Source organism: Choloepus didactylus, chromosome 21 (genome assembly GCF_015220235.1).
Source record: "Choloepus didactylus isolate mChoDid1 chromosome 21, mChoDid1.pri, whole genome shotgun sequence".
Lineage (NCBI taxonomy): Eukaryota > Metazoa > Chordata > Mammalia > Pilosa > Megalonychidae > Choloepus > Choloepus didactylus.
The window spans coordinates 6,150,119-6,177,804 of NC_051327.1; the positions used below are offsets into that span (position 1 = coordinate 6,150,119).

At 39.7% G+C, this 27,686-nt stretch overlaps 1 protein-coding gene and 1 long non-coding RNA gene across 2 annotated transcripts in view; one reads left to right on the top strand and one right to left on the bottom strand.

The window, feature by feature from the left end:
* LOC119517027 (acyl-coenzyme A synthetase ACSM4, mitochondrial) overlaps positions 1 to 12,770 on the bottom strand; it is a 60,393-nt gene extending 47,623 nt beyond the window's left edge. Inside the window, exons 1-3 of the mRNA XM_037813495.1 lie at positions 12,533 to 12,770; positions 8,968 to 9,214; positions 6,844 to 7,054 (exon numbers count right to left, since the gene is read on the bottom strand). Coding sequence (XP_037669423.1) covers positions 6,844 to 7,054; positions 8,968 to 9,168 — 412 coding nt within the window. The 5' untranslated portion in view covers positions 9,169 to 9,214; positions 12,533 to 12,770. The remainder of the gene's footprint in view (positions 1 to 6,843; positions 7,055 to 8,967; positions 9,215 to 12,532) is intronic.
* The window catches only part of LOC119517032, a 68,637-nt gene that overhangs the window by 38,727 nt on the left and 2,224 nt on the right, over positions 1 to 27,686 (top strand). The window contains exon 2 of the long non-coding RNA XR_005213453.1: positions 6,821 to 6,938. This is a non-coding gene — a long non-coding RNA (uncharacterized LOC119517032). The remainder of the gene's footprint in view (positions 1 to 6,820; positions 6,939 to 27,686) is intronic.

Genomic DNA, 27,686 nt, shown 5'->3' on the forward strand with positions numbered 1-27,686 from the left:
TTTAACGTTGAATGTAAATGGATTAAACTCCCCAATTAAAAGATATAGATTCGCAGAATGGATCAAAAAAAATGAACCATCAATATGTTGCATACAAGAGACTCATCTTAGACACAGGGACACAAAGAAACTGAAAGTGAAAGGATGGAAAAAAATATTTCATGCAAGCTACAGCCAAAAGAAAGCAGGTGTAGCAATATTAATCTCAGATAAAATAGACTTCAAATGCAGGGATGTTTTGAGAGACAAAGAAGGCCACTACATACTAATAAAAGGGGCAATTCAGCAAGAAGAAATAACAATCGTAAATGTCTATGCACCCAATCAAGGTGCCACAAAATACATGAGAGAAACACTGGCAAAACTAAAGGAAGCAATTGATGTTTCCACAATAATTGTGGGAGACTTCAACACATCACTCTCTCCTATAGATAGATCAACCAGACAGAAGACCAATAAGGAAATTGAAAACCTAAACAATCTGATAAATGAATTAGATTTAACAGACATTTACAGGACATTACATCCCAAATCACCAGGATACACATACTTTTCTAGTGCTCACGGAACTTTCTCCAGAATAGATCATATGCTGGGACATAAAACAAGCCTGAATAAATTTAAAAAGATTGAAATTATTCAAAGCACATTCTCTGACCACAATGGAATACAATTAGAAGTCAATAACCATCAGAGACTTAGAAAATTCACAAATACCTGGAGGTTAAACAACACACTCCTAAACAATCAGTGGGTTAAAGAAGAAATAGCAAGAGAAATTGCTAAATATATAGAGACGAATGAAAATGAGAACACAACATACCAAAACCTATGGGATGCAGCAAAAGCAGTGCTAAGGGGGAAATTTATAGCACTAAATGCATATATTAAAAAGGAAGAAAGAGCCAAAATCAAAGAACTAATGGATCAACTGAAGAAGCTAGAAAATGAACAGCAAACCAATCCTAAACCAAGTACAAGAAAAGAAATAACAAGGATTAAAGCAGAAATAAATGACATAGAGAACAAAAAAAACAATAGAGAGGATAAATATCACCAAAAGTTGGTTCTTTGAGAAGATCAACAAGATTGACAAGCCCCTAGCTAGACTGACAAAATCAAAAAGAGAGAAGACCCATATAAACAAAATAATGAATGAAAAAGGTGACATAACTGCAGATCCTGAAGAAATTAAAAAAATTATAAGAGGATATTATGAACAACTGTATGGCAACAAACTGGATAATGTAGAAGAAATGGACAATTTCCTGGAAACATATGAACAACCTAGACTGACCGGAGAAGAAATAGAAGACCTCAACCAACCCATCACAAGCAAAGAGATCCAATCAGTCATCAAAAATCTTCCCACAAATAAATGCCCAGGGCCAGATGGCTTCACAGGGGAATTCTACCAAACTTTCCAGAAAGAACTGACACCAATCTTACTCAAACTCTTTCAAAACATTGAAGAAAATGGAACACTACCTAACTCATTTTATGAAGCTAACATCAATCTAATACCAAAACCAGGCAAAGATGCTACAAAAAAGGAAAACTACCGGCCAATCTCCCTAATGAATATAGATGCAAAAATCCTCAACAAAATACTTGCAAATCGAATCCAAAGACACATTAAAAAAATCATACACCATGACCAAGTGGGGTTCATTCCAGGCATGCAAGGATGGTTCAACATAAGAAAAACAATCAGTGTATTACAACACATTAAAAAACTCGAAAGGGAAAAATCAATTGATCATCTCAATAGATGCTGAAAAAGCATTTGACAAAATCCAACATCCCTTTTTGATAAAAACACTTCAAAAGGTAGGAATTGAAGGAAACTTCCTCAACATGATAAAGAGCATATATGAAAAACCCACAGCCAGCATAGTACTCAATGGTGAGAGACTGAAAGCCTTCCCTCTAAGATCAGGAACAAGACAAGGATGCCCGCTGTCACCACTGTTATTCAACATTGTGCTGGAAGTGCTAGCCAGGGCAATCCGGCAAGACAAAGAAATAAAAGGCATCCAAATTGGAAAAGAAGAAGTAAAACTGTCATTGTTTGCAGATGATATGATCTTATATCTAGAAAACCCTGAGAAATCAACGATACACCTACTAGAGCTAATAAACAAATTTAGCAAAGTAGCGGGATACAAGATTAATGCACATAAGTCAGTAATGTTTCTATATGCTAGAAATGAACAAACTGAAGAGACACTCAAGAAAAAGATACCATTTTCAATAGCAACTAAAAAAATCAAGTACCTAGGAATAAACTTAACCAAAGATGTAAAAGACCTATACAAAGAAAACTACATAACTCTACTAAAAGAAATAGAAGGGGACCTTAAAAGATGGAAAAATATTCCATGTTCATGGATAGGAAGGCTAAATGTCATTAAGATGTCAATTCTACCCAAACTCATCTACAGATTCAATGCAATCCCAATCAAAATTCCAACAACCTACTTTGCAGACTTGGAAAAGCTAGTTATCAAATTTATTTGGAAAGGGAAGATGCCTCGAATTGCTAAAGACACTCTAAAAAAGAAAAACGAAGTGGGAGGACTTACACTCCCTGACTTTGAAGCTTATTATAAAGCCACAGTTGCCAAAACAGCATGGTACTGGCACAAAGATAGACATATAGATCAATGGAATCGAATTGAGAATTCAGAGATAGACCCTCAGATCTATGGCCGACTGATCTTTCATAAGGCCCCCAAAGTCACCGAACTGAGCCATAATGGTCTTTTCAACAAATGGGGCTGGGAGAGTTGGATATCCATATCCAAAAGAATGAAAGAGGACCCCTACCTCACCCCCTACACAAAAATTAACTCAAAATGGACCAAAGATCTCAATATAAAAGAAAGTACCATAAAACTCCTAGAAGATAATGTAGGAAAACATCTTCAAGACCTTGTATTAGGAGGCCACTTCCTAGACTTTACACCCAAAGCACAAGCAACAAAAGAGAAAATAGATAAATGGGAACTCCTCAAGCTTAGAAGTTTCTGCACCTCAAAGGAATTTCTCAAAAAGGTAAAGAGGCAGCCAACTCAATGGGAAAAAATTTTTGGAAACCATGTATGTGACAAAAGACTGATATCTTGCATATACAAAGAAATCCTACAACTCAATGACAATAGTACAGACAGCCCAATTATAAAATGGGCAAAAGATATGAAAAGACAGTTCTCTGAAGAGGAAATACAAATGGCCAAGAAACACATGAAAAAATGTTCAGCTTCACTAGCTATTAGAGAGATGCAAATTAAGACCACAATGAGATACCATCTAACACCGGTTAGAATGGCTGCCATTAAACAAACAGGAAACTACAAATGCTGGAGGGGATGTGGAGAAATTGGAACTCTTATTCATTGTTGGTGGGACTGTATAATGGTTCAGCCACTCTGGAAGTCAGTCTGGCAGTTCCTTAGAAAACTAGATATAGAGCTACCATTCGATCCAGCGATTGCACTTCTCGGTATATACCCGGAAGATCGGAAAGCAGTGACACGAACAGATATCTGCACGCCAATGTTCATAGCAGCATTATTCACAATTGCCAAGAGATGGAAACAACCCAAATGTCCTTCAACAGATGAGTGGATAAATAAAATGTGGTATATACACACGATGGAATACTACGCGGCAGTAAGAAGGAACGATCTGGTGAAACATATGACAACATGGATGAACCTTGAAGACATAATGCTGAGCGAAATAAGCCAGGCACAAAAAGAGAAATATTATATGCTACCACTAATGTGAACTCTGAAAAATGTAAAACAAATGGTTTATAATGTAGAATGTAGGGGAACTAGCAGTAGAGAGCAATTAAGGAAGGGGGAACAATAATCCAAGAAGAACAGATAAGCTATTTAACGTTCTGGGGATGCCCAGAAATGACTATGGTCTGTTAATTTCTGATGGATGTAGTAGGAACAAGTTCACTGAAATGTTGCTATATTATGTAACTTTCTTGGGGTAAAGTAGGAACATGTTGGAAGTTAAGCAGTTATCTTAGGTTAGTTGTCTTTTTCTTATTCCCTTGTTATGGTCTCTTTGAAATGTTCTTTTATTGTATGTTTGTTTTCTTTTAACTTTTTTTTTCATACAGTTGATTTGAAAAAAGAAGGGAAAGTTAAAAAAAAAAAAAAGAAAAAAGACAAACAAGGAAAAAAAAAAAAAAGATGTAGTGCCCCCTTGAGGAGCCTGTGGAGAATGCAGGGGTATTCGCCTACCCCACCTCCATGGTTGCTAACATGACCACAGACATAGGGGACTGGTGGTTTGATGGGTTGAGCCCTCTACCATAAGTTTTACCCTTGGGAAGACGGTTGCTGCAAAGGAGAGGCTAGGCCTCCCTGTATTTGTGCCTAAGAGCCTCCTCCTGAATGCCTCTTTGTTGCTCAGATGTGGCCCTCTCTCTCTGGCTAAGCCAACTTGAAAGGTGAAATCACTGCCCTCCCCCCTACGTGGGATCAGACACCCAGGGAAGTGAATCTCCCTGGCAACGTGGAATATGACTCCCGGGGAGGACTGTAGACCCGGCATCGTGGGATGGAGAACATCTTCTTGACCAAAAGGGGGATGTGAAAGGAAATGAAATAAGCTTCAGTGGCAGAGAGATTCCAAAACGAGCCGAGAGATCACTCTGGTGGGCACTCTTACGCACACTTTAGACAACCTTTTTTAGGTTCTAAAGAATTGGGGTAGCAGGTGGTGGATACCTGAAACTATTAAACTACAACCCAGAACCCATGAATCTCGAAGACAGTTGTATAAAAATGTAGCTTATGAGGGGTGACAGTGGGATTGGGAATGCCATAAGGACCAAACTCCACTTTGTCTAGTTTATGGATGGATGTGTAGAAAAGTAGGGGAAGGAAACAAACAGACAAAGGTACCCAGTGTTCTTTTTTACTTCAATTGCTCTTTTTCACTCTAATTATTATTCTTGTTATTTTTGTGTGTGTGCTAATGAAGGTGTCAGGGATTGATTTAGGTGATGAATGTACAACTATGTAATGGTACTGTAAACAATCGAAAGTACAATTTGTTTTGTATGACTGCGTGGTATGTGAATATATCTCAATAAAATGATGATTAAAAAAAAAAAGCTCAAAAAAAAAAAAAAAGAAATTTATAGAACGCTTGGTGGATCTTGTGACATGAGTGTTCAATGGATGGACCTCTAGCTTGAGGGTGGGGTGGGTGTTCTGTTTTAGTGGATTTGAGAATGTATACATTTTAGAGCAAAAGCAACATAATTTTCTATGTTCTGTATATGAGCAACCCATTATTCACACGGAAGTTTTAATAACTTTGAGTTAGAAAATATAATCCCTAGGTGTTTGTTTGACATTTGATTAACTGAATGTTTTTAACCATTCAGCTTCTGTGCTTGTTTATAATAAACATTTCACAAATTGTATGTTAAGTGTTATTAAATAATTTTTTGTGACAAATAAACCATCCTTAATCTCTTCCCAACTTACAACTGGTTTTACATTTGCAAGTTCTTCTTTTATAGTGAATGCAAAAAAGAATTTTATATATTGCTGTTTCTATTTAATATTGGTAGTCAGAGCATTGTTTTCAACATCATTATAAAATCTTCATTATTATCCTTTTAATGATATTTCATGAAGTTGAAGTACCGTAATTTCAGTAAGCAAAGAACACACTTCAATTAAACTTTAATGATTTATTTAACCATTTCTATGTAAATTGTTTCAGATTATTTACTATTATAAATGGCATCGCAACAAACATCTTTCTTTTCTCTACAGTTGTATATCCTTTGGCATTCTCATTTATTTTTAATTGATTTATAAACATTTATGTCATGTTCTAGAGCAGGAACTGGCAACCTTTTTCTGTAAAGGGCCAGGTAGGCTTTGCGGACCATACAGTCTACGTCTTAATTAGTAACTCTGCCATTGTAGAGCACAATGAGCCATAGACAATATGTAAATGAATGAGTGTGGCTGCAGTCCACTAAAACTTTATTTAGAAAAATAATTGGCCAGTCCATGAGCTGTGGTTTGCTTACCTCTGTCCTAGAAGACAAAAGAATCCTGTCATAATTTTTTTGGGGGGGTGCATTATGAATTTTTACTGTAAATTTAAATTTTAGGTATTAACACACATACAACTCAAAATTTTCCATTTTAGCCACTTTTAACTGTGCAATTCAGTAGTATTAATTACATTCACAATCTTTGTGTTACCATCACCAACATCCAATATCCCAACTTTGCCATCACCTGCAACAGAAACTGCATGTGGTACCTTATAAAAGACTACTTTGGGAGAAAATGTATCATTGAATCATTTTAATCTTTCTGTCTGGAAACAGGTGGAGCTTTCCCATATGGGGTCTTCAGTTATATTTTTATGAGTTCAGGCATTCTAAAATATATTTTATTCCTTTTGTATTATCAAATAATGAGAATTCCAAAATGTATTCTAGGTCAATTGGATGATCATATCATAATCCAATACTGCAAAGAGGTGTCAATGCTCATATTTGCTTTTGGAGGGCTTTGGGTTCAAATCCCAATCACATAGCTTTCTGGCTGTATGACCTTGGGCAAGTTACTTAACCCCTTCAAGCCCTAGTTTCCTCTCCTGCAAAATAGGTATCATGATAATATCCTCTCTTAAGGTACTTGTTACTGGTATTACAATTTGATTACTTTTAATTTTAACTCTTATTTTCCAGTCAGGCTTTTATCAGAACTAAAAATTCAGAAAAAAAGCAAGTTTGAATTTCTGTTTCTGCACAATTTAGAAATGTTAAATATCGACACTGACCTGTTCGCATACAAGCCACGTTTACGAGCCACCACTCCGGGATTCGGGGCAGTATCACGGCCACTCGGTCTCCTCTCTGCAGGCCACAGGGCTTGGTAAGCACATTGGCAGCCTTTCGGGACAGGGAGCCCAGTTCTCCAAAACTCCATTTCACCTCTTCGCCTTTGCCATTCACCCACCACAGGGCTGGGTTGGCAGGTCTCTCTCCTGTCTGGCCAAGGACACATGGGAAAGAGAGAAGGTGGCTTATTTGACTGGGAGACATCTGTCACTACTCCCTTGGATTCTGGTAAAAGCACCATGATTTGTCTTTGGGGAGCTACTCTCCTACTGAATTGCAGCCTTGGAGAGACAATCCGTCATGGTGCTTGCCTTTCCTTGGCCAGTAGTCCAAGTTGGTCCAATCAGACTTGTCTCCCTGGCCTTTGAAAGAGGAACCAAAAGACAGTAAACAGTTGGAGCAAGAAACTTCAGCTCTCAACCCGTTGCCCTCAACACCCCCTCCCCCCAACCCCATAAAGTGGTCTTGGTTCTCGTTCTTGCTGAGACTGAGTCTCCAGCCTCCCACCCAATTTTGTGAGCTCTTCCATATCTCGCCAATAACTTCCTTTCCTGCTCAGGTTAGATTCTGTTCCATCCTGATAACCCTAATGGGTGGACTAAGGTTATTAGGACCTTAACATCTATTTGCAGCAAAAAGGTTGAGGAGTGGGTTTCTTAGGTTACAAGGGGCAGGGTGGAAGGGCCAAGGGGCCCCAGTCAACTTGACTGATTTCTAGAGAAACTTCTCCATGCACTGCAAAACCTCTTGGCTTCATTGTTACCCGGGAAAACCCATCATTCCCCCACCTGGAATGCTCCTTTTACTTTCTCCAGTTGGCAAAATATTTCAAAGTCCAATTTCATTTCACTTCCTCTGTAAAGCCAAGCCTTTCTTAGCTTCTTTTTTTCCCCACTGACCTCTGTGTTCCCACAGCACTGCATTCAAATTCCAGGTGACTCTACTATGTTGTATTACATTACGAATGTCCCTACCCTGTGGTAGCAAGTACCACAAGATCCGGGACTTGGTTCATGCACCTTTGGACCTGTGTGACCTTGGATAAGGTCCATGAACTTCGATTTCCCTATCTGCAACCTCCCAGGGTGATTGTTGGAATTTGATGAAATAAAATCGGTCAGTATTTCTCAATCTATAGTCATTTGAGTGTATTTTACTATTTTTGCCAGCTCTGTCTATACCTGTGCTATTATTTGTTACTTCGTATTTTTGCTTGCATGGACTCACTTTTGCTTATATAAATTTACTTAGCAAGGAAAATGTGTTTCCACTGTAGTTGGAAAAATCAGTGCTACTTGCTAAAAATAGGATATCAAAAAAGAAATATATTGAAAACAAAACTATGTCCTTAAATTTTAGCTGGAGATTGTCAACTTCTTCCTGGTCTCTCTTTGCTCAGAAGAAAGTTTAGGAAGTATTAGAGAGGTATCAAATACACAATGGCATTAAACAAAGACTTTCCTCTCTATTTAATGAGAAGGTTTGATTCAGAGTTATTTTATACTTTATATATCTAGGACCTAACATCATCTTCTGAACCAGTGATCCTTGCAGAGCATTTTGGTGAGCACTGGTAAGCAAAGTATTTACCTCAGTGCCTGGTGTGGGGTGGTGGTCTGTAAGCAGGGACCAATCAGCAGGTTGACTTGCTTTATTCCTTTCAATCTCTAATTCCCTTCTTTTGTAATTACACAAACGATGATGATGCTCTATCGTGAAACCAAAATTCAAATGACCACTTTTTGGATAAGCCTTGACCAGCTCAAACACATGAGTAGGTTGCAAAGAGCTGCTGTGTGGGACTTAGAGAAAAAAGAAGGAAAAAGGCTTTAACAGTGAGTTTTCTCATGGGGGTTGAGAGTGGGCACAGGGGGACTGTGGAGGCTTCAGAGAAGATGGTCACATGTAGTTGAGGATCAAAGATCTCCCCTGGGGAGAGGGGAGGGCAACTGGAAAACAAACAAAGGAAAACAAGAGGACAGAAAGAATTGAATTTAAATCTGACAAGTGGACCATAGAACAAGAAAATGGAAGGCTGAAGAGATCAGCCCAGCATCTTTTACCTTCTCCTTTTGGGACCACTGGTCCAGCACATCCCCAGCAAAGTTAAAGTTCTTAGGCAATGTCCTCTCACAGCGATTTATAGCTTCAAAGTCATTAAGAGTCAGAGGTGCCCAGAGCTGGTGATCTTTGTGAAAGTGCCGGCCAGAAGGCTTGGTGAGCCAGATGAACCTGTAAGTCTGGTAGCGGAATAAAATCTTCATGACTCCAAAGAGCTTCGATTACGGATATGGAGGGGGATGCACCAAGCTGTGGGGAGAGAGGGGAGGAGAGTGTCAGTCTTCCTGACCCTCTGTGGTGAGACTGGGAAGTGGACTTGTGGCTGGTGCCCCTTCTTCAGAGGTGCTGTAGTGAGCCACTGGCTAGTGTGCCTGCTACTGGTCTCACCCTCTTCATTCTATCCATGACCTGATGAGTCTTGAAAAAGCACATCTATAGAATTGCCAAGCTCCCATCTTTGGTTCCTACTTTTTCCCCAGCCAAACAGCAAATCAACAGAATATTTGCTGACTGGCTTGGCATTCAAGGCTGCCTTCTGCCTGCCTCATACTCTTTTCTAAACACATCTGCTACTTCTACCAGGATCTCCTATTTCAGGAAAAGTGACCTAGTCACTTTTCATGAATGATGATTTGGCCTGTTATTCCTCTTCTGGCTACTCTGTCGTGCTCTTCCGTCCAATCCTCCATCATATCTGGTTAGAAAGCTTGGTTTAAGTCCTGGTTGAGCCACTTTCTGGTTGTGGGATTTTGGGCAAGTTCCTCATCTTACCTGTGCCTTAATGTTCTCATTTGTAAAATGAGAAAAATATAGTAGTCTCCCCTCCTAGTGTTATTGTGAGGATTTATTAAGATAATGCATTTAAAATACCTAGTACGTAAAAAGGGCCCTTTAAGTGTTAGCTACTGTTGTTGTTATGACTATTTTCATTATCACTGTACTAATTAGGGTTCTCTAGGGAAACAGAATTAACAGGAGATATGTGTAAATATGAGATTTTATAAAAGTGTTTCATGCAACTGTGGGGATGCACAAGTCCAAATTCCATAGGGCAGGATGTGCAAGTCCAAATTCCGTAAGGCAGGATGCACAAGTCCAAATTCTAATCCTGTGACTATTACTTCCTTGCAATTTCCATAATATGCACCTGTACTACTCACATGACAGTTATCTTCCTTGTATTATTAAGTGTTGTTTTTAACGTACATGCTCTGTCTCCCTAACCTACTTAGATGATGTGATCAGAAGCTATGTATTGCTTCCTTAATACTGAATGAGACTTGTAGAAGACCCTCAAGAATAACTGCCAATATTTATTAAGTACTGGCTCCAGACCAAGCTTGTGAGGCTGGTGCTAAAATTATCTCCATTTTACTGAGGAACCTGAGGCTCTTGTAGGCTTAAGGAACTTCATCTAGTTCATGGTGGAAGAGGCAAGAGCTTGCCTGCCCCTCTGCTAATCAGTCTCCTTTGTGCTGCTCCCTCAATGAAGGTTAATTGTTGCTGGTAAACACCCTCACTCTTGCACCCTTCAGTCCTACATAACTGCCTTGCATGGAGTGGAAAAATCTGCAGGTGAGGGTGCCTGGATTTGCTGCATGGGGACAACAAATAAACAATAGAACAAAGGTGCAGTTTGTCCCATCCCCTCATTGTTGTCACCAAGACCTCTTTGCTGCTCAGACTGACTTCTGGAGAAGTGAGGAGCCCATTGGGTACACATGCAAATTACTGTAGGCCAGGAAGAGCTATTTCTGGTAATACGGTTGGTAGTAAACTCTCTGTAACATCCAAGTAGAAAGAAGAGGGATCAGGACTTACCTGAACAATGTCCTGGGAGTGGAGATGTCAAGAGTAAATAAGAGGGGAGGGATATGGCAGAGGGGCCTTGTTCATGATTTAGCATTCTGATGAGAGCCACACCCCATCCCTCTCCTAACACACACACACATACACACACACAGAAGTGCACGCAGGCACACACACTCACAGCCACACTCACCTCTCTTGGTGACCTTGGCCAAGTTGTTTAACTTACAAATTTCATTTTCATATGTATAGTGACATAATGATGTCATCTTTGCTGGCTAGTGGTGGTGTTAAATGAGTACTTAGCACAATGCCAGGTACACAAGGAGGTATTAAATCAAACCTTTAAGCCATTTATGGCTGAAGGCTTTAGCCATTTGACATTTGAAAAAATCAGAAAAGCTATTAGATTGGAGCCACCGACATTTATCTTATTTCTACTTCTTTTCATGCCCTGTCCCTGTGCTCTAAGCTCTTGGAGCTATACTAAGACCTCATCAATCTGAAGCATTCTAGTCTTAATTTCCATCCTGTTGGCCTTTCTTGGTCTTAGTTTAATGATGAATTGGAAAGACTTCCAAGAACTAGAACACCTGAAAATTGCTGCTTCCTGAGGAGAATGGTGCAGAGAGTATAGCAGACAGTTTTTCCTGCAAATTCCCTTTCTATCTTCTCTTCTAAACTGAAATATGATACTTTTTCATGAATCGTTCTTACTTTCCATACTTCCATGGACAAATTTTCCATAGCTTAATAAATCACCACAGGAACACACCAACCAAAAATCATCAATAGATCTGACTGCATATACATTTCAGCATTTCCCGTGTTATGTGTTTAAACAGAGTGAAATGGGTCTTGCATAAGCAAATGAAATTATTATGTAGTAATAAAATACAAATCAAGATATCACAGAGTAGGAATTTTCAATGAAACTTTTAAAAAGTTTTGCAAATCATTTTCCTTCTTTTCTATCTCTTTGGTCTGCCTTTGATTTTCTGAACATTTGTTTTGTTATGGATAGAACTTTGAGGAGAGACCATGACACTTTAAAGAGCCACCATTTTGCATCAAACAGAACCATTTTCTGACTTGGGATTCTGTGGGAATTTCATATCATTCCAAGGTCAAATCTAAGGGTCACTGACTGTTTTAGGTCAAAATATTAACTTCAGAAATTTGTGCATGAAATTTTTCTAAAAGATATCTCCAGAAGGTATCTGTAAAAGCGAGAGTTGAACTAGTTAAATTCTAGTCTTAGTGATTTCCAGAGGCTAAGAATAAATTTGGAAACCTGAAAAGTGAAAATATTTATTGAGCATTTTAACATGTGTTAACTAATTAACTACTACATTAAGAAGTTCCATGCAATGGTTTAATTCTCCAAATAGCCCTAGGAGACAGGTACTATTACTATTTCACTCATGAGGAAACTAGGCACAAAGAGGTGAGTTATCTACCCAAGGCCATTCGTCAAGTAAGCAGCAAGAATTCCAGCCCACCTTTGTTGCCTCCAAAGCCAATGCAAGGAAACACTACCACAGATTTTTGCTACATTTCTATCAATCTTCAACGTGTAGAAGGACAGTCCATTTTCCTGTCAACAGGACAAGTTATCCAGGATTCAGTTTGCAGTTATCCAATGACGGCAAGAAAACGTAACTGTTCTCTAACTACTGTGCTATAGATTTAAATACATGCTCACCACTCCTCATCTTCTAGGTTCACCTTCACGTTACCACACACATTTTTCCTTACCAGAAAATGTTATTATTTGTCCAGAAAGGCCTCCAGCTCCTTCACAAAGACTCAGCTCTGCCCCGGCCAGGAAATTGGCTCCTTTCTTCTTTTCTTTTGGTGGCACCTATGCCACTGTAGCCCCGAGGCTCAGCTGTACAGCTGGGAGGATCATAATCACCTGGGAGGAGAGTTTTTGTTTCTCTTTACAACCAGTGGTTAAAGGGACAGCAACTTTTAAGATACAGATGGGAGGGAAGAAAGGAAATACAAAAGCAGCCTCCTCCTGTGGTTCAGTGCCAAACAATGGCTAAACCCCAACACATTACTGGATTATTCTTGTCTAGTATCAAGACCCAGACTGCTCAAGTGACCTATTGTCAGGGCCTCTCAGCATAATTACTGAGTAGTCCAGGACATTGGTGTGCTCAATTACGTGGCATAACTGGATCTGGCCAAGCAAACTGCTAAAGTAGAACAGCCAACAGTATTATATCTGAACCCCCAACTCATTGATAATGAGAAATCCCCAAAACTCCTGGCATTTATTGAGCACCAACTATGTGCCAGGAACTGCTAGTGCCTGCCATGATGTTCTCTCCTTTGGAAATCATCCTGAGTCAAGTTTGCTGATTGGCTTGAACATAAACTTTGCCTGTTTTGTGCCGCCATGAACATCAGTTGCTGGTAGCAGCGATCGGGTATCATGTGATGTCCAAAGGGCATCTCTAATGGGCTCAGGCATGAAAAGAGCTCCTTGGTCCCCTAATAAATGAAGCCTAAGGCCAAGCTCAGGGTGGTAGGCTGAATAATATGCCCCCAAAGTTGTCTACATCCTAATCCTCAGAACCTGTGAATATGTTACCTTATATGTCAAAAGGTACTTTGCAGATGTGATTAACTTAAGGATTCTGAGATGGGGAGATTGTCCTGGATTATGCAGGTCCTTGTAAGAGGGAGGCAGAAGGGTTAGAGTCAGTGAACGAGATGTGCTCACACTATGCTGCTGGCTTTGCAGATAGAAGAAGGGGCCATGAGCCAAGGAATGCAAGCAGCCTCTAGAAGCCAGAAAAGGCAAGGAAATGGATTGTCCTGTAGAGCTTTCAGAAGGAGCAGAGGTGTGTTGATACCTTGATTTTAGCCCAGTAAGTGCAATGTGGGAATACTGAACTCCAGAACTTTAAGATAACAAATTTGCATTGTCTTAAGTCACCAAATTTATAGTAATTTGTCACAGGAACAAGAGAAAGCTAATACACTCAGGGACTGCACACAGTAGGATCTCAATAGCAATTAAATTAATGACCTGTCCAAAACCAGGCAGTGTCTCTGCTCAAGTACAAAGACCATAGATTGTGAGACTGTCAAGGCTAGATGAGTCTTTGACAGTGTGCAGACAATAAGGAAATGGGAGGAGAGCAAACTTGATGGGACATGCAGAAGGTTGATGGCAGACATAGACTGAGAACCCAGTTCTTTTGACTTTAGACCCAGGACCCACATCTTATAGCCCCATAACTCTGCAGCCACTGGTCTGGTCAAGGGTGATTTTTTTCCCTACCCTGAGAAAGAGATGGGAAGTTATTGAAATATTAACCATACTTCTATGTTTTCTCAGCCCTCTGCCCCTCTGCACACTTTGTGATGTATTCCAGTGTTTTATGTAAACCCTCCCTTATTTATTCTAAACTTCTAGAAGGCAGGACTGTGCCTCTTTTCATCCTACTTCTCCTTCCTTTTGTTTTCTAAATATTAAGGCCATATATATTCTTTGTAGAAAACTTGGAAAAAACCCGTAATTTAGTAAATAAGAATATAAAAATTACTTGCAATCCCGCAAACCAGAGATTTTGGGAAACAGATATTATATTTGAAACTTTAAGTCCTTCTTCTATGCATTTATGTATATATACCCATCCACACTCCCAAGTATATATAGTTATTGTTATGATTATATATGCACATGCCTATATATACATATATACACATTTGTACATATACATTTGTAAAATATGGGTATATTTAGTTACAGTTATATATATGTATACATAATCCATTCAGTTGGGTAGCCCCTGTGTTGGCAAGGGCAGAAAAGACGGTGCATTTAATAAGGAGAAATTTCCATTCATTGAATTCACAGCCTGGTGAAATGGGAACACAAAGAGGCACATCACTGTCGTTGTCCCCTGAAGAACTCCCAGTTCAGTTAGGAAATCAGGATGCACACAGGAAAAAGTAACAGCAGTACAGGGCTTCATATGGGTGGACACTGAATGGTTCCAATGGAAATCACATTGTGCTAGAGAAAACACGTGGATTTTGGAGTCAGACTGACCTGGTTTTGCATCCTAGATTTGTTACTCACTAGCTCTGTGGTTCTGGGAAAGTTATTCAGCCTCTCTGAGTCTCAGATGTCTTATCTGTATACCAGGAATAATCAGAGCCATCTCAATAAGATTGCTGTGAATATATTATATAGATCATCTAAAGCATCTGGTATAGTACGTGGCAAACAGTACAGGCTTGGCCAATGATAGTGCTGCCTCTTCCTCCACTGCACACCCTCCTCCCCACCCTCTGCACAGGGGTTCAAAAACATGACTGCTGACTGTGGGCTGGGATGGTTGTGAGGGCTTCTTGGAGGAGATGAAACTAGAATTGGGCTTTGGAGGACGGCAAGACTGTGAGTTGGAAAGGATTACCAGCAACTCAGAAAGAGACCACAGTGTGGATCAAGACAAGAAGGGACTAATGAGAAGACTTGGTCAGGGATGGTAAATAGACAAGTCTCTAGAACAAAGCTCTGTGTTGGGGAATGGTGGGTGACAAGGATGAAAAGACAGGTTATGGAGGACCTTGCATGACAGGCGAAGAAGTTTTGACTTTATTCTGTGATTAATGGAGAGACTACTGATGGCTTTGGGCTATGAGCAGTAGCAGCAATAGGAACGATTTACTATTAATTTACTTCTAGTCCATGTAACAAAACACACATGAGATGAAACTGGGTGCAATTAAAATTCATAGTTTAGGCAAAAAACAGTATACAAAATTTTATGTATATTCTTGAGGTAGAATGGACCTAATGCAGTTTTGAGGATAGATGAAAATGACAACTCAGGGTTAAAATTCCTTTCACTTTGTTTTTCTATAGAACTAGGAAATAAGCAATGCAAATACTCTACAAAGATCAAAGATACACAATGGCATGAGGGCTTTCTTGGTTACTCACAGAAGTGCATCACAGCAGGGGTTAAGGGATGGCATGACGGTGGAAGGCATGTCAGTACTCCAGGGCATTGGGTGTGTTAGTAAATGTTTAATACCTGGCTCTCCAGCCAAAGAAGATCTGATTTGTAATGTTTGCCAATTTCCATTGTGTAAATACTCCCATCATGACTGATTTTAAGCTGCCAAAGTGATGTCACTGAACACAAAATTGGGAAGAGATGCACATAATCAATTCTCATAACTGACTTCAGCACACCACTACCAAGAGTCTCTCTTCTTATCATAAAAAGAAATTCTTGACCTGCCGCAGTGCATACACCCACGTTTTATGCCTTGCTCTACCATTGGGCCTACCTCAGTTTTAATGCAACAGTCCTGGCATTAAAACAATATGTGTATGAATTAAGAAAAACACTAAAATAGTAACAATGATATGCATGGGTGTCTTAGTTTTCCAGGCTGATTTGGCAAATACCACACAATGGGTTGGCTTAAAGCACAGGAATTTATTGGCTCACAGTTTTCAGGCTTGGAGAAGTGCAAAATGTAGGCTTCAGCAAGGCAATGCTTTCTCCCCACAGTCTGTCACATCCTGATCTGGCTGCTGGCAGCCCTGGAGTTCCTTGGTTTGTGTCCCTGCCTTGTGTCACATGGCGATGTCCTCTCTTTTCTCTTCCAAGTTCCCGCTGATTTCCTGTTTCTCTCTGTGATCTTCTTTTACAAGGTTGCCAGTTGTCTGCATTAAGACACACCCTCATTCAGGTGGGCCACATCTTAACTAAAAATAACATCTTTAAGAGGTCCCATGACTCCTTTAAGAGGTTCACACCCATGGGAATGTGGATTAAGAACATGACTAAATTGTGGTACATAATTCAATCTACCATAATGGGTAATTAGATTATGGGTGACTTTTATTTTATTTTTTTACAAATTTTCTTCAAAATTGTAAATATTTTCTATCATAAGCATGCTTTGCTGCATTTCTATAATCAGAAACATTTATAAATTATTTCTAATGGGGCATGAAATATATGGTATTATACTCAGATGTGTGATTGATATTATTTTATTTCACTATAACCGTGCTATTATTTTCACTCTTGAATTCCCATTTTGCTTAAGAATGGAACACTTGATATTGCCACTTTTGGGGAGAATCCATCACTTAAGTATTAAAATTTGGCAGATTCAAAGTTTAAACTCTGTCAATGTTCTGACTCTTTTGCTTCTCCCTCCTGATTTCCTGGGGAGGGTATATAAGTCAGAGGACTGATATATTGTCCTGGGATTGGAGAGCAGAACTTGGTCCATGGCATCAACAACTGTGCATGCTGGCTTCTGCTGAGATGTGTAACCCTCACTGATCCTTGACTTCTGTACCTTCCTGCTGCATCCACAGTGAAGTATCCCCACAGTCTTCTTTACAGTCCTCTTTACAGTCCTGATGCAAGGCAGTCCTGTCCGCCAGCCTCCTCACAGCCACTCCTGCACTTTTCTTGGGACACTTTTCAATGCCCTCCTGAGTCATGTTGAGGCACCACAGGGAGCTGGGGTCACGGTCGTCCCAGTTCTCTACCATACTATCATTTCTCTTGTACTGTGTGGCTGCATGTTGACATTGGGTGTGGTGGTACTTCTCTATACTGGGGATGAACAGTCTTTGGAGCGTCACCCTAGAAATGAGAATAGGGCATCTCAGTCTTGTGGCTCCCTCAGACTTAATGTACAGCATATATGTGTGTGGGGGTGTGTGTCTGGCCCTGGAATATGTGAGGCATGGAGTCCCTTATGAGGTAACCCTGCTGGCAAATAAACTCCAGTTTCAGTTTATCTGATCATCCTCCACTCACTGTCTAGTTAACCTTTATCTTCTTTGGGGCAGTAAAAGTGCTTTCACATAATCATGCTGTCCTCCCCCACCCTTTGCTCTCAGTTACCCTTAGTTTTGGTTCTTGACATTCATAGCCAAACTTTAGGATGCACACAAAGATACCCTAAGTTTTATATAAAGTCTCATTCTTCAATTGAGAGCCCTGTTTTCAAGATTATTTATGACAGTAAGAGTTTCAAGAACCCATTTTGGAATTCAAAACAGCCTCATTTAATATCTCCAAATACCAGCCTACTCAGTTTTTTAAAAGTTGCTGAGGAAAAATAAGTACCTACAAGTCCATACCAATATAAATAAATGGGGCAGAAGAATTCTAAATAATTTCTGTAAATCTCTCTGTGGTGGGCTGAATAGTGTTCCCCCCAGAATATATGTTCAAGTCTTAACCCTTGGTACTTGTGAATATGACTTATTTGGAAATTGGTTCTTTGCAGATGTAATCAGTCAAGAGGAGATCATACTGGATGAAGGTCACCCTAGTCCAATATGACTGGCATGCTTATAAAAAGAGAGAAATTCAGACACAGAGACTGACCGGCACAGAGGGGAGGTAGCCAGGTGAAGACAGGCAGAGATTGGAAGTATGCTACCAGAAGCTGGTGATCACCAGAAGCCAGGAAGAGGCAACTGAGGATTCTCTCCTAGAGACTCTGGAGCAAGCATGGTTCTGCCAGCACCTCAATTTCAGACCTCTAGCCTACAGAGAATAATTTTCCATTGTTAGCATCCATCCAGTTCTGGTACTTTGCTACAGCAGCTCTAGGACAGTAGTACACCTCCCAGCGAAGTGGAGCTTAACTCTCCCTTGAGTCTGGGATGTGTTTAGTGACTTACTTCTAAAGGTAGAATACTGAAAGGGGGAAAAGGTAACTTCATAGTGGAGAAACTTGGAAAACACTACCTCAGCCTGTGATCAATGTTTTAACATCAACAGTGATATGTCATGTGGTTAGCAGACACTTTTGGTAAGATGTGACAAGGAGGGCACTTCACCTTTGTGATCTTCCACTCAAACTCCCCATGACTCCAGTCCAACCATGAGAAAAACATCAGACAAGGTCAAATTAAAATAGCACTCCTCAAAACTGGCAAGGTCATCAAAAACGAGAAATGTCTTTAAAAACTGTCACAGACCAAAAGAGGCTAAGGAGACCCGTTCTAGTTTGCTAATGCTGCCAGAATGCAATCCAGAGATGGATTGGCTTTTATAAAAGGGGGTTTATTTGGTTATGCAGTTATAGTCTTAAGGCCATAAAGTGTCTAAGATAACACATCAGCAGTCAGGTACCTTCACTGGAGGATGGCCAATGGTGTCCAGAAAACCTCTGTTAGCTGGGAAGGCACATGGCTGGCTTCTGCTCCAAAGTTCTGGTTTCAAAATGGCTTTCTCCCAGGACATTCCTTTCCAGGCTGCAGTTCCTCAAAAATATCATTCTTAGTTGCCCTTGGGGTGTTTGTCCTCTCTTGGCTTCTCCGGAGCAAGAGTCTGCTTTCAACAGCCCCTTCAAACTATCTCTCAGCTGCAGCTATTCTCTCAGCTTCTGTGCATTCTTCAAAGTGTCCCTCTTGGCTGTAGCAAGCTCACTTCTTCTGTCTGAGCTTATATAGTGCTCCAGTAATTTAATTCAGACCCACCCTGCATGGGGTCAAGAACAACATGGCAACTACTATGATAGCCATATAGTTGAGAGGACAAGCTATTCCCAGAATTTGCTTGCAAGGGAGACAATCCTAGATTTCTATCTCACTTATTAAATGCTTGTTATACACCAGGCTCCAGGCCAGGAGCTGGGGACATGAAATCATTCCCAATCTTCTCTCTTAGGCATGTCCTGAAAAAAAATCACTAATTCCTGGACAAACTGCCCCTGAATTCCACTTCTCAGAAATTCTCTCTTCTCAGTAATTTCATCCAGAATTTGAGGCAGAGGTCATCCAACCATGGCCACTTGGGGTCCATTTGACTTTTTGAGCATCTACAAGGTCTCTGAATGCAACATTTGGATTGTAAGAGTGGGATATAAGTGACAGTATGCTTATAAGTTTTCTTACTTGGTTATTTGGGTACCCTATGAAAGCCTCTTGTTTAAATTGGGAAGGCAAGATAATAAGTCACCACTGGATTCCCATCAGCCCTCTAATGGTCCTTTTGGGAAGGGCCACTATTTCTTCCAGTGTTGATAAGCACCAGGGATCTCGTTATGCAGGAGACCCTAGGGGGCATATGGACATGCAACTTGGATCATTAGCTGTGCCTGTGGGGAGGATACTCCATCCCTGGCAATTGAGGAGCTATGGTAATTAGAACCCAGCAGAGGTTTCAAGGTTGAGATTGTGAATTATATCAGAATAGAGAATCTATGCTTGGTCTCATTTTTAAGCTCCTTGGATCAGAGGCTGAGAATGCTGACCTGCTCCTCAGGGTCTCATAAGCACAGCACCCTAGAAACCAGACATCTATAAATCCTCAGAGATCTGTTTCACCTGGAAACTGTCCACATAGTAATAACAGCTCTCCTTTACATGCATCTAGTACCTCATAATTTCCTGTGATCCCATATGCTATTGTTTCATGTAATCCTCACAATCCTAAGTAAGTACTATTCGTACTTTTATTTTATAAATAAAGAAACAGGAACTTGGAGAGGTTAAGTAACTTGCATAGGGTCAAGTCTTATTTTAATGCTTGATTCTTTTTCCTGTAATAATGGTGACTAGTGAATTTTTAAAGTGTCATTATGAACATGAACATAAATATATATGTATAGGTGTATAGATATATATGAGATGTTTAATCCAATTATAGTCATTTTAAAAAAATGCTCAATGGTCTCAATTTTGCCTTGTGGGAGAAACTTCAGGCTGACTCTGTGTCCTTTTGACATGATTCCGTTGGTCTTTGAAAGCTTGCTTTCTTTCCGGCACAATAAGATATCTCAAGTTCATCTTGTACACTTCCTGTCCGAGTCCTAAAATCAGTCATTTCTTCAAGGAGTCCTGGTTTCTCTTAGTGAGAAGTGGTATTTGACAATCAGTTAATCAACCATCATTTGCTGTTGCGCTTTACTAGTATAGGAACAACTACTTGGGATCGGCCTTTAGTAAAGTGTTAAAATCATCACTGTGGCATTTTGGCCCATGATGCATTGTATCAAAAAGAAGCCATGAGGCAAGACAGGAAGTTGAACTGACCTCTCCACTCTTGTGTTTGTATCTGTCTGTACTTTGGTTGAAGCCAGTGATTATTTAGGGCACATTTACTCCTCACATATTTGTAAATATTTACATACTTTGTACCAGATTCACAGCGTTATCAGAGATTCAAACTTAACCTTGAATGTTTGCAAAACTTTACTGAAATTCTTGTACCAGATTTTATTCAGGATTATGGAGATGCACAAGGCACAGATACACAACAGCTTATAGTTATTGGATTAAAAGAGATGGGGTGCTCATTCTCTGTCTTCAACTCTCCTGAAATTGATGGCACATACATTAGCCAATAGCTGATCACATTTGCAGTATTTTCTATGCAAACAGACCAGATAGTGCTGAAGGATAATATCTCTACTGAGTAATCTGATAATGAAGATGCTGACTCCTTCTCTCACTGTAAGGATGAGACAGCTGGGGAGCCTTGTTGCTCTCATATACCACCTGATGCTTTCTGTTGTGATAGTGAAGAACCAGTAATTCCTTCTGATATAGAAGCATATTTAACAGAACTTTTACCACAAAACACTCAAGTACAATTTCCAAATAATAGAAAGTGGAAAGGCCTTACCATACTAACTGGGACAGATGATTCATATCCTTCAAGTCCTATAGTAGAAAATTGTAACTGGAGGAGAAGTTAAACAGTTAAAAGCTGTGAATATTTTCAGGAAAGCAGAAAGCCCTTCTCAACCTTCTTAGATATAGATAACATGTAACCATCTTGTTCTCTGTGTAAAAAGAAAACAGAATGGGGCTGTAGCTCTTACTTTGAGTTATAAGTAATGTAACAAAGCTGAATACAGTTTTGATCAAATGTATGCTTATCAACATGATGTAATGGTGAAAATAACTATAGAATGAAATAAGAAAATTATACTAGTAATCTCTCTTCTAATTTTTAGTTTTTATATATATAAAAGTAATTATATATATAAAAGTATTTTATATAAAAGTAATCTTTCTTCTAATTTTTAGTTTTTACATAAGTAAAGGTTATATTATATTGCTCTTATAGAAGGCATAGCTTAATTAATAGAATTATTTTCAGTAAAGTTTTGCAAACATTCAAGGTTAAGTTTGAATCTCTGATAACGCTGTGAATACCCTCCTTTTTTTTGACTCATTCATGGTTCACCACCTGTAGCTCACGACCCATGGTTCAAACATAAAAACAGAATATGACTTAATTGAATGTGCCCCATATCAAGGCTCTATCAATACTCCATAACTTAGACTGGAAGGGTCTTCTGATCTCATACCCAACTACATCTAGAAGGGACAGAAGTCCCCAGGTTTGGTAATGTATCAATTTATTTTTACACTATAAACTTGTTCTATTTACCTTCAGTGATCCTTTGGTAAATACGTGTTGAATTTGAATTCTTGTCTTGAGTGCTTTTTACTCTTAAACTATTGTCTGTCCCTATACCCTTATTTGAGTGGAGGTTACTTGATGAAGGCCAAACCAACTGAATGATGACCTGATAAGGCTCAGGCCTTTTCTAACAGAAATCACAGGTTTGAGGTATAAAGAGAAGAATTGGTGACATTAGTCAAAGACAGCGTTCCCATTGACTTTAAACCCTACCCTTATGGTCTGAGTGTATTATTGCCCTAGGGAGTGTTTGTTCTTAAACAGTACTATCACATCTTTAGAGGTTTTCAAGGGGGTGAAGGGAACCTTAGATGCCAGATGTAGTGATCAAAACATCAACTCCACTTCTAGGCCAGTAGGCAGGCCCCCAGGTGCAGCCACAAAAAGAAAGAGCTGTTGTTTCCTGTGAATGGAAATAAAAAACCAGTATTTAAGAGTTTAAGCCAAATTAATGGTCTGTATTTCAGGGCCCCAGCTGATATAGGTTGGATTACCATGCATATTGCTTTAGGTTTCACCCTAAATATAGAGGCAAGAGGGAGGTTGGCTTTCCACATTCCTCTTTTACTCAACTGGGTGCTCGGATCATGAGACTTAGGAAGAGACTTTACTGGCACAACTAAATGCTTTTGGAGACTTGTTGTTACCTCTCCTCACTCCAATGAAATATAAACTCATTGAGAGGAGGGGTTTTTGTCTGTTGTGTTCACTCTGCTAACTCTAGCCCCTTGGACCATACTTGGCACATAGTAGCTTTCTCAAACAATATTTGTTGAATGAATGAATGAATGAATGAATTTCTCCAATAGCAACATTGATATGTATAGGCTCTTCTTTTAGGGCCCTTCCTTTTGCCCTAGCTTAGCTCACATATGCACTTTCCTGCCAAGGGAAGAATTTGTGGCCTGAACTGTAGCTACACTTTAGTTTTCCATTCAACTGCCTTGTTAAATTTAACAACTGATATCCTTGCACTGAAAAAATATCTAGGGGAATGCTTTCCACTGATGGACTTGGAATTTTCAAAATTATTATATTTATTTGCAGCAAATATAATACACACACACAACACACAATTTTGGTCATGTGTCTTGCATACGTAGCCATGGATTTGTCAGCCCTAGTCAAACTCAGGGAAGGAGGATTCAATTGGTATCAGTCAGGATAAACTATGCTATGCTGCAGTGACAAATAACCTTCCAAATATTAGTAGTTTATAAAACAACAAAGGTTTATTTCTTGCTCTTACTATGTGTCCATAACAGGTCAGCTGAGCGGTCTTCTGTGATCCTGACTGATGGAACAACCATTATTTGAAGGATTACCAGTAGGTACAGAAAAGAGAACAATTAAATTCTATAGCCTGGAAATGACACATTCTTGCTCACAATTCATTGGCTGGAACTTGGGACATGGACCTAGTACACATTCTACCATTGCCTGGGGGTTGGATAGCTGGGTAATGTCTCCCACAGCTTGTTTTACTAGATTATCCTAGATACATTTTATTTCAGGAAGTCTTTCATAAAGAAACCAGGAGCACTTATCTAAAGGAGCAGTAGCACTTGAAAAACAAAACAAAACAAAAATCAGGCTGGTCATTTTTTAACTTCAACAAACCAGGTCTAGGTTATGGCCACAGACTTTTGGAATCAGAGAGACCTAAGTAAATTCCAGCTCTGCCATTTAATAAGTGTGTGACATTATGCAAGACACAACCTCTGAAAGACATAGTGTTTTTGTCTCTACCCTGGGTCTTCCTCACAGATATGAGGAAAAGGTTGTGAGGATAAAATGAAAACATATAGTGAAGTCTCAGCACACAATGTCTGGCACATATTACAGCTTCAATACCTGTTAACTAGCTTGAAAGATGGAAAAGACTTGACCTTTTATTAGTTGGTGCTTTTTGGGCCAAGTTTTCTTGGCAAGCAATGCTTGTATGTTCTCAGGAGATCTGGCAATTAAGACTGCTCAGAATAAGCAGTTGTTTCTTGAAATTTATCAGCTTGTTGGGCTTAGCTCTCATTAACTGTCTCATCCACGTCCAATCTTTCACACACAATCTGCTTAATCCAGGATCTCTGAAGTCTCAATATCAGAGGATCTCAGTCTTGGCTACCCATCAGAATTCCCAGGGAGCTTATCAAAACACCTATGCCTGAGTCCCACCCCAGACCAACTCAGTCAGCTTCTCTGGCAGTAGGGCCCAGGCATCTGTATTTTTTAACACTCCCCCACCCCCCGCCAAGAGTGATTCTAATGAGCATTCAGGAATGAGTACATATTCTCACTGTTGCTTAATTCTCCAGCCTCATCTCCTACCACTCTTCTCTCCCTTGCTCACTTTTTTTTTTAAATGCAATTTTACTGAGATATATTCACACACCATACAATCCATCCAAAGTATACAATCGGTGGCTCACAGTATCATAATATAGTTGTGCATTCATTGCCACATTCAATTTTAGAACATTTTCATTACTCCAAAATAAAGAAAAAGATAAAAATAAAGAACACTCAAAACATCCCATACCGCTTATCCCCTCTATTATTTATATATATGTTTGTCTTGTCTTTATTACTCATCTGCCCAAACACTGGAAAAGGGAATGTCAGTCTCAAGGTTTTCACAATCACATGGTCACACGATATGCATATAGCTATACAATCATCATCAAGAATAAAGTCTACTGGATTTCAGTTCAACAGATTCAGGTATTTTCTTCTAGCTATTCTAATACACTAGAAATTAAAAATGAATATTTATGTAATGCATAAGAATAACCTCCATAATGACCTCTTGACTCTATTTGAAATCTCTTAGCCACTGACACTTTATTTTGTTTTATTTATTTTCCCCCTGTTGGTCAAGAAGGCATTCTCAATCCCACAATGCCAGGGTCAGGCTCATCCCTGGGAGTCCTGTCCCTCATAGCCAGGGAGACTTATACCACTGGGAGTCATGTCCCATGTATGGGGAAGGGTAGGCAGTTTATTTTCAGAGTTAGCTGAGACAGAGAGACCACATCTGAGCAACAAAAGAGGTTCTCTGTGGGTGACTCTTAGGCATAATTATAAGTAGGTTTAGCTTCTCCTTTGCAGGAATAAGTTTCATAAGGGCAAGCCCCAAGATCAAGGGCTTGACTTATTATATTGGGAGTCCTCAATGCTTGCAAGAATATCAGGAATTCCCAGGTAGGGAAGTTTAATACTTTGATATTTTTCCCAATCCCTCAAGGAGACTTTGCAAATACTTTTTTATTTTCTGCCCAAAATACTCTGGGATGCATCAAGATATTACATTAACCTATACAAAATAACACGATCTCATTTGCTATTCTAGGTTCCATATAATTATGTGGTTTAAATAAACTGACCGTGCAGGTTAAATTAGATAATATGCTACAGAAAACATAAACTTTGCACCAAACAAACATCTCTTAAATAACAGTTAAAACTCTGGAATAGATGTGATTACTGCAAGAGCTTACAATCTAGCAATCTTTACCATTAGCCTTATCGAACATTCTGTACCCCTGCATTGTCTACTGCCCAATCTCTGCCCACCTTTTATCCCCTGATAACCTATGCTCTCAAATTCAGTTCTCATCATTTGCTCATTATATTTAGTTTATATTAGTGAGGACTTACAATATTTGTCCTTTTGTTTCTGGCTTATTTCACTCAACATAATGTCCTCAAGCCTCATTCATCTTGCTGCATACCTCACAACTTCACTACTTCCTGCAGCCTCTCAGTATTCCATTTTATGTATACACCACAGTTCACCCTTTTGTTCACCCAGTGATATACCCTTAGGCCACCTCTATCCATTGCAAAGCATGAATTCTGTCACCATAAACACCAGTGTGCAAATACTTATTCATGTCCCTGCTTTCAGTTCTTCCAAGTATATACCAGGGTTGCAGGATCATATGGCAACACTATACTTAGCCTCCTGTGTAACCACCACACTGCCCTCCAGAAGGGCTGCACTGTTCTACTTCCCTGCCAACAGTGAATAGGTACATCCCTCTCTCCACACCCTCTCCAGCACTTGTACCTTTCTGTTGATTTTTAAAAACAGTACTATTTACACAATTCATTCTAAGTGAACAATCAAAAGCTCCTGGTATAATCACATAGTTATGCATTCACCACCACAATCTGTATGAGAACATTTCCATTTCTCCCAAAAAGAAAGAAGAGGAAGAAAATAAAAGACTAAAGAATAAAAAAATAAAAAGGAGAAACAGAAACAAGAATCCCCTTTCCCTCCCTTATACCTCCCTTTATTGACATTTTTCTCACTTCTTCTGTTCATTAGACATGCCAAGCTTATTCCTACTTCAGGACCTTTGATTTGCTGATCTCTCAGCCTGGAATGTGTCACCATAGATTTTCACATAATGGATTGTCATTCATTAGGTTTCAATTAAAAAAGTCCCTTCTTCGGAGAAGCTTTTCCTTGATTTCCCTGTTCTATCATAGCACTCCTCATCCTACCCCTGCCCTTAGTCATTCTTTTTTTTTTTTTTTCCTCTCTAAACTTTATTTGAGCAGACTTAAAGAGCCCTGGGAATAGCCACATTGGCAGTGGTATCTTGACCTCATGTAAATCCTCGCTCTGGCATCAAGTTCACAAACACAGTTTTATTCTGCCCTTCCCCACAGTGCCTGGCAGCCAGCAGATGCTCCCTTAAAGGAGCAGAAATCGTGAATAAAACAAGGGGCTGATTTTTATAAAACTCTAAATTATTCAAAGTGTTAAAAGAGTTCACTCTCCCTTCCAAAATATTTTACACTTTTAAAAAAATCAAAACTATTTTCTCAGCTACTGTACAAGCTGCTGCTTCCTCTTCTTAGGACCAGCCCCTGGCCCTCCAACCCTCTTCCTCCCTCCACCATTTCTCAGTATTGCTCTAAGTTCATTTATGAAACCCTCTGTCCCCCTCTCCCCTCACACCATGCCCTGCTGGGAGTGTCTCCCTTCTGGGTTCCCGGCCCTTGGCTGCAGGTGAAGCAGGCTGGATAGGGCCATAAGCAGGCAATGTCTGAGGGACAGGAGAATGCTTTGTGCTTCTGGGAGATTGGTTGGTTGGCTTTTTTCTCCATCACATGGAGGATCATTGTCCTTTTTGCCCCATGAACACCTGTTCAGAGCCAAAAGTCTGGCTCGGTGTGGCCCGTGGCTGAGAAGCCCTGCCTCTTCTCCACTTCCCAAGGCATGGAGCCATGACAGCTGGCGACTGTACCATGCCTACCTGTGGCCTTAGTCGTTCTTTAAAACATCATCTTGTTTCATTTCCTCCCTTACTCACACTATTATCTGTGCTGCCTGCTGATTAATTTGCTTGTTTATTTCCTGTCTCCCCATTATAATGAGAGCTCTGTGACAGTAGAGCTCTTGTCTGATTTATTCACTATTGTATACCTAGGGCTTCAAACAGTATTTG